Below are 12,168 nucleotides of genomic sequence, written 5' to 3'. Positions count from 1 at the left end.
CTTCGAAGAACAAGCATCTTGGATTGACAGGCATATAACAACTAAAAATCCTACACAGACAATAGGGTGTGAGGGGTAGGGTGGGTTGGAGTGTCACAGTGGTGGTATAACACTGCTGCAGAATTATACATACTTTTGTGTTTCAGAAAGAAAATTGTCTAAACAATATGTCAAAGGAAGGATAAATTTTAAGAGCAATCTAGAGTATAGTTTTTTCAACCCAGGAAGTTCTGGTAAAAGATCAGAAGCAGAAAAATCAAAGTAATTTGGTAGGATATTTGAGTAGCTCTTAAAAGGGTATTTTAAGACGATAGAAAAGTCTTCTAAGTGTGTTGTTCTCTCATAGGTCACAAAGCTAAAGGAAGCTGAAAATGAGCTTTCTGAGATAACAGAGAAGCTGAAGGCTTCAGGGAAAGGTAAGGTATGAAGTTTATTTGATTGTAGTGTTCTCCATAAAGAAAAGAGATTAAAATTATCTTACAGATTTCTCGCTTCAGTGCTTTCTTTTGTCAGTGTCCACTTCTTACAAAGGGATTGGAAGTTTTGCAGCTCACTGAGTTGGCTGGAGAGAATACTTATGCTCTTCATCCAATGGTTTATGTATTCTGTGTGTATGGTCACTTGCTAATGAAAGCAGCTTTTTCCAAAGCAAGCAGCATCTATGTTAAAGTAGGGTGGCAAGTGTACAAGCTCCTGGATTTTAAGAGGGTGAGTATTATCACTGTTTATCTGCCAGTATTAGTGGAACTGACCCAATTTCCAAAGTGAGGAACAGGGTCTTTTCCACTCCCTTCAAAAGCATTTATAAGGGAAGAAGAAAAAACTGACAGAAAGGGTAATATCTTTTATTTCACTTCTCTCATTGTAGATGCACCTTAAAAAGGAAAGGTGGGAAAAGAGAAATGTAGAGTCAAAGCAGTTGACACTTAACCCATATGTTCAGTGAATTTGCTATCTAATTCAGGTTCTAGGATTATGCCTTTGTGTACAAAGGCAGAGCCTTTCTGGGCTAGTGATTCTGTCTGTTAGTGAGTTACATTTAAAAGCATACTACACAAATAACTGCATTTTGCTTTCTGTTACTGATGATGTCTTTTGGAGTAAAAGGAAGGCAGAAAGGAAATGTGTTTAGGCTGGTTCTTCATAAAAAACCTTTTTAACAGAGTTGGCATTAATAAAGGTTGCAGTATTAGTCGGAAGAGTTTCTCTCCAAGGAGCCTAACAGCAGTGTGACAGCTGGGCTGTGTTTTGTGCATTACATGGCCATGTTTCTTTTTGGTAATTCAGCTCCACACCAAAACTCATTTGTATCAATGTTTTTGTTGGTGATAGATTATACCAGATCCCTGTTCAAAAAGCAGTACCATTCCACCAAGAATTCTAACTCAGGTTGAGTGTATTTGAAGGAATTGTTTTCAGCATGACTGTTTTGATAAGTAGTTAGGATTGACTGACAAGAGGCACTGATGCTTATATTGTCTGAGCCGTGTAATTCCAAGCTTTCATATGTTCTGATGCCTTTGTTTCTGCTGATACTGTTTTTCAACAACTGTTGAGAAACAGTTCTCTCAACTGTTAAATCATATCGTAGTAGAGGCTGGGAGAAGGAAGAGTTAGTTCATTTCTATGCTTCTACTAACACCATATAATGCTGATTTATGTTATCATGTTTTTGTAAGTTGCAGGCTGTTGCACAGCTAGTTTAGAGCCTTGAAAAAAATCGAAGTCTTTGTATTGCAGTACAGTATAATTCAGTATTGGATTGGAATTTCATCTGCTAAATTGCAACACCTTTTACCAAGCACTTGGAGAAATAAAGTAGTTGTCTAAAAAAAATCTCAGTATAAGTTCAAAAATTGTTTCCTGGGGTTCTTTGGAACTAATTACTGGCGGACTGACTTGGTATCTCTCATTCACTGATGCACCCTAATGCAGATCAAGTACATAGAGCTCTTCAGTCTCATCTTTGGTTGCCTGTTCAGAAGAAAATAATCGATAAGTTGATGGTGCAGTAAATAGCCCTATATTTTTTTTTTTACTGGGATATGTAGTATAATAGACATGATTGATTCACCTCCTAGTAATGTTAAATTTTACTTCAGTAGTGTAGAAAACTGCTGCAACAGATAGCAAATGCTAACTGTGAGCCTGTACTGTTGGTGGAATCAGGCAGAGAATCCGATTTGCAAGAGGGGGTGATCTGGCCCCTGAGGATCACTCACTGACTGAAGCACTTACACTGTTCTGCAGCTAAAGCAGCGAGCTGTGGCTTTAATTGTGGAGCTTTAATTGTTCTGAATTACGTGACTAGTCACTAAATCGTATTTTTGTAATTTGATGTTTAAATTTGATGTTTAAATCAATCATTCTGCTCAGCTCCTGCCTGCTAGAAGTTTCAGATTGATTGTTAGCAATCCTTTTCCATTGTTGCATTTTGTCTTGGTTCAAATAAATAGTTAAGAGGAAAAAGAAGTAATTCTTTTTCAGTATTTCTATCAGAATGTCTTTTATGACATTTTGTCATCATTTATGCTTGTGTGGAGGTGAATGCTACAACCCTTTCTTATCTTTTAGAGCCTCTTAATTCTGTATAACTTTGAACAGTTACTGTTACGGCTTTCATATATTTTCAAATGGTAAACTCTGTTTTCTTTTAGATCAGAAGTATCCTTTTCAATTGAGTCCATTTGTAAGCATGAGTGGTATTAGACTTTCTTCTAAATATCTAAGTCATGTAAAACTGCTCAAATACGTGCTGTTTAGAATAACTTGGACTATTTTATTTGTATGCATTTAAAATTTCAAGTGCTACTTAATTAGCTCAAGCTGAACTGAAAATAACTTACTGATCACATAATTATGCTTGTGCATATATAGAGAAACACTTGTAAGGCAGCAAAGACATACTGGATTTGCCACTTTTCATATAGTATTAAAAGATAGAAAACTATCTGTCAAAAGACTTGTTAAGATTCTGGCAAAAACATTTTTCTCTGTTTACTTCCAACTTATTTTTGAACACCATATAAAAACTCAGTGTTCAAGCCCAGGAAAGGAGTTTTCGTGAGTCTTTTGTTTGAAATCTATGTGCTAGAACTCTGTATTTATCTTTCTTAGTCATTTAGAGATTTAGTTTTATCTCCTGAGTTTTAATTAGTCAAATATGCATAGATTTGTTAATATTTGAAATTAGGTGGACTAGGAAGACTGACATTACTCTTTTTCAAGTACAGAGCAGTGTTTTCTTTTTAGAAAATCCAATCAAAGCAAAGGTAGATTTTGTGATGTATGAAATCTACATCTACATTTTGGTAGATGTATGAATTTGTTTTTGTATGCGCTCTTTCAGGGATAGGAGGCAGCATCATGTGTTGATTCATTTTGAGTTTTCCAAATGTTACTGCTTTAATATTCCAGGAAAACCAAAATGCTATTCCCCATTCAGTGGTGTAGGTTTCCTTGTAGCTGGGATTATTTTAGTCTGTGACTACAAAAAGAACCCTAAGCCGCTTTTTGAGGGAGAGCAGATCTTGGAGGGAGATGAACAATCTAGAACAGAGACACTTACTCACAGGGAAACATTCAGTTTTAGGAGAGGTTTTGTTATGTAAGTGGATTAAAGTTTACTTTCAGGCTTTTGTTAGGAGAAATGCTTTCATGTTTCCAGGGCTAACAATTGCCAGTGTTTCAACAGAAACTGTGCAGAAAGGATAGTTGTTTGTATGTGCCTTATTCTCTAAAGGCTGAACCACATGAGTGCAGCTCTCATCTCCCCACCATAACAGTATGTATCTTCCCTTTATCTTGCATAGTCCAGTCCCAGCCAGCAGCTCAAGATTCCTTGGATGAATTCATGACTGAAATAAAATCAGGATGCACCTTAGACAGTGTGGCACGAAAAAAACTTCACTTGCGGTCATTTGAACTGAAGAAAGAGCAACAGAGACTGAAAGGGTTAATAAAGCTCGTCAAGCCTGCAGAACTACCTGAGCTGAAGCCCCAGTAAGTCAGTTAAAATATAAACCAAGTATTTTTCCTCTTGTTGTTATCCATGGGCAATTGTGCAAGCCCAGTAAATGGACAGCTTTCCAAGCACAAAAGCAGGACAGCCTTCCAAACTACCTGGCTCATCTCTTTAAAGAGTCGCTGTGCCTTCATGCTATTGCAGCATCTATGGTTCAGACAGATGCACAAAACTGGAATAAGATGAGCCCAAGCTGACAGGATGAGGTGGGAAAGGGATTGGAAGCATAGTGTCAGCTTCTTTAATTTTTTTCCAACCTGCATCCAAAGGAAAATGAAGAATGTTAGAGATACTATGTACAACATGAAACCCACTTTCACTCTCTGAAATGTGTCTGGAAGTCAAATGTAGTGGCTGTTCAACTACTGCCCAGCAGCACTGCTGCAATTCAAGAGGGTGTGTGCTGGGTTCATCATTTGCTAGTGGCAGCTTGATTAGAGATTTAATTACTTAATTAATTCACTTAAATTGAGACTTGGCCTCCAAATATGATTTTATATATGCATATATATTATATACATATGTGAGTATGTATGCAGTTGAACTTGAGGGAGTCTGTGTGATACAGATTTTTTTTTTCTTTGTTTGTTTGTTTTTTGCTTCCTGTTAGGACAAGTATCTGAATTTTACAACATGAATGTGGGATGGAGGAGTCATCTCCTGCAGCTTCCTCCTTGGATGCTGCAAGTGGGAGAGAAATAAAAGGATTTTTATATATCCACTTCTAATTTGCAGATTTATTTTTTTTTTGCATTTGTATATAGAAGACTTGTTTGATACTTTGTGCACTGTTTTTCTTTGTATTTAATTTTTATTAGGGGTGGGAGTTACAGTCTGAACACAGAGAACAAGCCTAAAAAGATGAACCTGCCTCTCTTCGGTGCGATGAAAGGGGGGAGCAAATTCAAACTGAAAACTGGAAGCCTAGGGGTAAGTTGGACTCAGGTGCTGCGAGTCAGTGGCTGTTTCTCGGATACCTTCTCAGGCTGTGGTGACTGTAGGAGGCAACCACGTCTTCTCACATCCATGGAAACACCTTGGAGGTGCAACCTGTAGCAGGGAAAGGTCCATGGGTGGCAAGCAGTGGCTGTTGGATATTGTTTGCTGCCAGCAGTTGCCATTCTTTGCCCTTGCCCAGCAGTCACACAACTATGGACAAAAGGCAGTGGATCAAGTAGAGGCAGTCTGGGGACATCAGGCTGAACCACTGCTATATCTCAGCAGCTGGTCCTTTACTTCCTTTTGTTTTGCTTGATCTTATAGTCAAGATCATATCCAGGAATGATTCAGTTTCCAGTGTCTCTCTTATGAAAAGACTGCACTCCTTGTTTATGGACTGGACTCTGGATCCCTTTCCCCACCCTCGACGTGGGGGAGCCCAGTTCTAGTTCCTTCTCCATCTGAAGAACCATTTCCGACGTCTTGGTGGACGGGGAAAGGGGACTCCAGCGACAGGGTTTTTCAGGCCCCGAGCCTGGAGGGGAGAGGTGCCCTCCCCTCCCCCCAGCACCCACGTGGCTCCATGGCAGGCACAGAGACAGCACACCGGCGTGGAGAGGAGGCAAGAGCGAGTTTATTGTTGGGAAGGGGTTTATAGGGCTTTTAGGAGGGTCAAAGGGGAACCAATCACAAGTTCAGGGTCACACAAAAGAAACCATCAGGTAAGGGGTCAACAGCCAATAGGAAAGGGTTAAACAAAGGACCAATGGGACACCTCAGGACACCTTCCCAGGACATTCCTGCATAGGAGATAACAGTTGCTGTGGGGGGTGTTGGGAAGAAGAAACACATGTTTGCAAAGAGACCACAAAGAGCCAGTTTAAGACATGTTTAAACAAGTTTCTCATCAGATTCACTGCCACACTGGACATATTTTTTCATATTCCATCTCTACTAATAACTTTCCCTTTAAACCTATTTTTCATCCTGAGAGTGTTTCCTTACCAACTGTCTCTGACAATAGTATGTGTACTTTCTCCTGTAATGAGTGACATCTACCTCTATTCTTTGTCTTGCAGAAGTTGCCTGTTAAGCGTCCAGACATCCCTGAAAGCTTGTTAAAAATGAAAGATGATGGACCAGAAGAAGAGGAGGAGGAGGAGGAAGAGGAAGAAATGGAAGAACAGCAAGAAGGAGATGCAGTAAACAGCAGAGCATCAAAGCCGGAAATGAAAACGACAACAGAGGAAGAAACAGGAAAAGAAACTAATGCTCCTGATAGTTCTCCTTGCAATAACAAGAATCTAGAATCCCTTCAGGATGGTAAACCATTGTTTTTGATTTTTTCCAGTAATGAAGTTGAGTCTGTTACTGCTGATTTTTTCTCCTAATGTTTGAGTCACCAGTTCTCCAGCCCATTTCTTTTGCATAATTTTTTTTGCTATGAGTCCAGAGTCTGTGTGGCAGCAGCTAAGTTTCACATGATTTCAGTTGAAACTCTGCTTGGCAGTTGGCATGAAACTTGGCTTTCTTGCATTTTGGTGAAATAGAATAAATCTCCTGGATGCTAAAAAGGTCCTATTTTGATAAGCTCCATTTCCACTAGATTGATTGTCCATATGGAAACTACTACAATGTGTTGTTGGCAGTGGAAGTGACTCAATAAAAAAAAAGTGTCTGTGTAAAGCTTCAGATCCATTTGTAAGGAGGAAAAATAATTTTAAAAGTGGTAATGGAAAGATGTATTCCTGTATCTTTGTATATTCCTCCTTTTCTATATCAGCTTGATTTCCCAAATCTTCGTTCGCGAAGCCTAGCCATGATGATATCAGCTTGATGCTTCTGACAGCTCAGTAATGATGTTTCTCAATAAACAATATGTTTGATAACAGAAAGCAAATTCTAACTTTTGGGCTTAATGCTGGACAGGTTGCTCTTGAGAAGTGTTTTAACTGGTCACGGGTTTTTCTTTAATGTATTGCAATGGACTTGGTGGATGAAATAATTTGGAGGCCTTTTGAGAGAAGAGTTCTTCCCAAGACAAGTGTAGCTCAGAGTTCCCCGTTGTACTTTGTCTCAGGGATGTTAGTGCTCTGCTCATGAGTTACTGCAGAGTGCCCACCTATCTCTTTCTTTTTTCTTTTACAGGGGTTGATTTTCAGCCCGAGCCAAAGGTACTGAGGAATGAATCTCAGATGGGACCTTCACAAGAGAAATCTCAAGGTGAGCAGTATAATTTAGACTCTTGTATAGGAGCATGTGGGTTTAGAAACTGACTGAAGGGCTTACTGTCTTATGTGGGTCAAAGGAAACTAAGCCTAATGCAGAGCCCTAAGAATCCAGACTTGAAATAAAGGATTGTGTTTTGCTTGGGAAGTGATAACTGAATGGTGGAGACAGGTCACTTCCACTGTATTTCAGTGCTCCTTGCTTTTCATAGTCAATAACTGCTTTGAGATCCTTTGTTTAAAAAAAATAGCCTGAGAATAAAAACTGTTTTAATTTAGAAGAATAAGATAATGCTTCCCTTATTCTTTTGCAGTAGCTCTTAACGCTACAGAAGGACAGAACTTTCTTTTATAAAGTGTCAAATATTACATAACATTGGGTTATAATCTGTTAATGACCTAGATGACCCTTTTGCATGTACATCCAAAAAGTCAGATCTTCAAAATGAAGACTATTAGGTGTACTGAACATGGAGGAGATCTGTATGACTTTACTATTTTTTCATAACTCTAGACTCCTAAGAATGTTGTCCTGTCCTCATCATCTCACCTGCAGACTTAAACCATAAGTCTCAATATTTCACAGACTAAGTGGTAGAAAACCAAGGAATTCTTATCACCCATGTTACTCTAATGTTTAGGTGAGGGTGTTTTTTTTTTTAAAAAGCACATTGGTCCTGCACATTTTCTGCTCCTTCCTTTCTAAATTATCAGTGCAGTGATTACAGATAGTAAGTGTCTTTCAGAAAATGAACATCTGCCATTAACTAAAGAATCACACTAAAGAGGACCTTATTAAACTGCATTCAGGTAGCTGACCAACAGAGTGTTTAACATAATTTAAATGTTTGAAAAACACTAAGATGTTCAACAGTATTATTCTCAAGTATGAACTGTGTTGCAGTGAGCTGTCTTGGATTTCCTTATGGATGTATTAATTTTTATGTGAACTTCCTGTAAACTTATTTCTGGTAGAACTGATCATTTGTGATGTGTCATAAAACAAATCTGCTTTCTTCCCAGTATCCAAGGCAGTAAATAAGGAACCTGAAGAGACATCTGAGAAAGTTAAGAAAACCAATAGCTCAAGGAAGGTCAGTTACCACACCATGACTCCTGCAGGTTAAGACTTTAAGGAAATAATGTACTAGACTTTTTTTTTTACCAAAATAGTAACAAATTGATGGAGTAGTGCTTTTCTGCTGAATAAGACCCAAATGTAGAACTATACACTGCCATTCGACACAGACTTTGGAGTCTCCAATGAAAGGTAAAGCACAGCATTTCAGGCATGCTAGAGGCTCCCTGTTTAATCACAAATTTATTTTTTTCACCTTTTCACTTGGCAGTTACTAAGTGCTGCTTCTCCTGTATCATGAGTGTTGTGGAACATAGGTGCTTTGGAATGTCATTACAAAATTTCCCTTGGAGAGTAGTCTGGGAAACATGTATTGACTGACTCAACATGCTGTACTAAAGTTGTAACTAGTCTATATCAAACCTCATTCTTCTCTGTAAGATGTGGGAAGAGGTGAGTCTAAGAGATTATTGTTTGTTGCAACCAAGTTATCACTAAATTTGGGTGGATGTACCAGACAATGTTTCTCCTATGCATAAAATCTGTATTAAAATGTAAAGTATATGAGCTTTGCATATTCTGGAATTCAGGCAAGTGTTCCTAGAGCAGGGAAGGATGTTCTCTGGCAGCATGCTCTCAGCCTAATTCTTATTGTGAAGTTCTTCCCTTTAGAGTGAACCCTGTTCTTCTTCTGGCTGCAATCAGAGGAGATGACTGTACTTGGTGGGCCATGAGTTCTGACCATTATGACAATTTCTTTGTGGTGACCATCTAATTTTAGCCCTGCAGCACTTACTGAAATAAACTTGACTCCCAGCAGACTGTGTGTGCTAACTGCTGCTTTGTTAGTCCTGGGGGAGGACCCAGGGCTTGGGTAGGCACAGTCTTTAGAATTGTCCTTTGTTGCTGGCCTTGCTAAAGATGCTAAAGAAATCAGGAGTGTATTTATACTGTTAAAGGCCAAGTTATACCACTTTTAAGAATATGGGAGGACAAGGCAGTTTTTCATGCTGAGACAGTCAAGTCAGCATTTCTCATCAGCAGAGAGTTCACTCTAACACTGAGCATTCTCTAGGTGCCAGATGGCTTAGATGTATTCTTTCTCCCATCACAAATCACTTTTTCCACATGCTGTCGTTGCCTTTGGGCTCAGATCTTGCATGGAAAATATCAACCAGAAGTCAGTTTTTTCTTTTTTTCTTTTAATATTTCAATAACTTTGAATCATGTAAAACTGGAAAAACAATTTTCAAGTGATTTTCACAAGCCATATCTAAAAACTGTTCAACCGTGCAGACTAATGTTTTGGAAAACATTAGTCTTCCAAAATAACTGTTTTAGAGGTTACTTTGGGGAAGGAAAGTTTTTGAGGGAATGAAAACTTCAACTGCAGACTTAAGACTGTGTCCTGATAATACGAAGTAATGCAAATCATTGCTGAGTAACTTGGATATATTTTGAGCTCTTAAGTCTTGCATTCTACACTTGCATGACTTTTTTTATATAGCTACTTTCAGTTGTTGAAAACAGAAGTTGTTGAGAAAATGATGCTGATGTCGCAAAACTTAAAAATTTAGGGACAAAGAGACATTGCTGTGTCAACAATTGCATTATAAGTGACCTGTTTTGGTTTGCTTTAAACATTTCAGGATACCAATGAGACCTGAAAAAAAATGAGTATTCTTTCTGAAAACTTAAGTTGTCCTTATGTAACAAATGAACTTTTACATACTCCAGTTTGAAAGTCACCGTAAGCCCAAAGTTTCCAGTGGGATTGTGCATTGAAATCAGGAAAGCACATCTTGAAAATCCTGCTCTAAAGCTTTCCCCTGCATAAAGAAATCCTGTGTCAAACAGCACTGCCAAACATGAAGATGACAAGATAAACTGTCCAGAAGTGAACAGGTTCTTCTTTTGAGGAGGAAATTGGGCTGGATGACCTCCAGAAGTCCCCTCTAACCAGTATTTCTATTAGTCTGTGACTCTACTGGGAATAAACTGGATTTATTTGAGGGTTTGATCTTTCTTCTCTGTTATTGTTTTTATCCCTAACTCTTGTGGAAATAACCCTTACCTTTCAGTATTTGTCTCTGAATTAGTGAGGATTTAGTGGCTGTGACACATTGATGGAGAGGCGCAGCACCTTAAAAATCTTTTCCCCTTTTGCAGGTTCAACAACCTTTTTTTTCCTCACAGTACCCAGATGATGACCCAGACTACTGCATATGGATTCCTCCTGCAGGTATCAACCATTTCCTTACCAATTTTAGTCTTATAACTCAGGAATCTACCTAGTACATAGTCAGGGTGTCCTTGTAAGTCTTCGAGAAAAAGTTCGTTCAGGAATACTTTACTCAGAACCTGATGTTTTCTGGCATGTTCTGCTCCATGTTTGTTCTGTGACCATGCAGGTCTTGCAGTGAAATACAGACCATATCTGTAGTAGCTTCATCTCAATGGACAGATACACCTAAAGTTTGTTTTTCAGTTTTGTAACACCTGAGAGTGCTAACTCCATTCACACATGGTGGTATGATAATCTAGTTGAAAGACATGCTCAAGCCTTCACTAGGGATAAATGCTCCAGCAATGTTAGTATTCTCAGTTTTCGTAAAAGTCAGTGAAATCCAAAAGTCTTCTTTGCAGGTTATTGCAAAAATAGTTGGAATGCAATCATTGGGTCAGGTTTTTGGAGAGAAGTCTTGGTAATGTTTTGGTGAAGGCACTGAATAATGGATGCATGCATCCAACATATGTTAAAGTTGAATGATTTTTTTTACTTTGGTTCCAGGGTGTTTTTAGCTTAATGAGGTTATTCTTAAACAGTGTAATGAATTTTCAGTCTCTCAAAAATAAAAAATTCATTTTCATGCTTTGAGATTTTTGTAGTAAGTTCAAAGCTGAGTCTTCACTTAGTAGATTCATTACTATAATTTTTGTAAGGCTGTTGCAGGCTTATAATATAGGCAGGCTCCAGAGGGAATAAGAAAAATGAGAATAAATTTCACTGAAGAAAGCTATAATCTGGTGAATGACCCTTCAATGAAAAGACTGCATGTCTCTGGCGTATGAATCCACTGGAACAAAATACTGGATTCAGTAACTTGGAGGTCTGTCTGGGATAGCCAAGCAAACTGTGTCCGTAAGAGGGAGTTCCGTTTTCCCGCTCTGCCTGCTAGTAGTAGAACTTACCTTGTAAGATGCCATATTGAGGACACCAAAAAACCCCAACAAACCAGCCACAAAAACAGGGATACATGATGTAATCTTAACACTATTAGTAAGGTTAAAATGAATTATAAGTATAAATCAAAAGGCACATTGAATTGCAAAATGCAGTCTGACTTTTTATCCTCTTTGTGCTTGCATGGCTGGTGCTACCTAGAGGCTATTTCGTACTTGGATACACATTTCTCTTAGGTAAGAGGGGAAAAGGAATAATGCACTTCTTCCTCTTTGTCCATTAGGTCAAAGCGGTGATGGCAAGACTCATCTCAATGAAAAATACGGCTATTGAGCTTCAAGTGCGCCAGAGGACGTCTGAGGTTTGAAAGACTACTTTGGATTCTTTCGCTACATGTGAAGTGAGGGATAAGAGAGTTGGTTTTTCAGATGCTGTTTCAAATTCGAGGACATCAGCAGCTGCTCTGGCTCAGCTCTCCCCGTGTGTCCTTTGTTTGTCTTTCAGATACTTTCTTAAAGAAAAAGCCCACACGTTGTTCTGCTTCTTTTTCCACTTTTTAGCCTTGTATTTTTTATTTGGTTTGAAACTGTAGGATCATTTTTTCTTTTGTAAATAAAAGTATACAAAAAATATTAAAAGAATACACCTTAGTGTACTTACAGGCCTGATAAAATTTATTCATGTTGGGTTTATGCAATTAAAATAAGAAACACTA

General features: G+C 38.4%; 1 protein-coding gene across 1 annotated transcript in view; it reads left to right on the top strand.

The window, feature by feature from the left end:
* The window catches only part of LOC114002694 (solute carrier family 4 member 1 adaptor protein), a 17,023-nt gene extending 4,855 nt beyond the window's left edge, over positions 1-12,168 (top strand). The window contains exons 7-14 of the mRNA XM_039379119.1: positions 347-416; positions 3,813-4,002; positions 4,843-4,954; positions 6,043-6,286; positions 7,112-7,186; positions 8,215-8,285; positions 10,439-10,511; positions 11,737-12,168. Of these exons, the coding sequence (XP_039235053.1) occupies positions 347-416; positions 3,813-4,002; positions 4,843-4,954; positions 6,043-6,286; positions 7,112-7,186; positions 8,215-8,285; positions 10,439-10,511; positions 11,737-11,786 (885 nt within the window). The 3' untranslated portion in view covers positions 11,787-12,168. The remainder of the gene's footprint in view (positions 1-346; positions 417-3,812; positions 4,003-4,842; positions 4,955-6,042; positions 6,287-7,111; positions 7,187-8,214; positions 8,286-10,438; positions 10,512-11,736) is intronic.

The sequence above is a fragment of the Pipra filicauda genome, unplaced genomic scaffold (genome assembly GCF_003945595.2).
Source record: "Pipra filicauda isolate LSUMZ 115617 unplaced genomic scaffold, ASM394559v2 scaffold156_size1729456_pilon, whole genome shotgun sequence".
Lineage (NCBI taxonomy): Eukaryota > Metazoa > Chordata > Aves > Passeriformes > Pipridae > Pipra > Pipra filicauda.
Note: the sequence above shows the minus strand (reverse complement) of the source record. Positions and strands in the feature narration are given on the sequence as shown.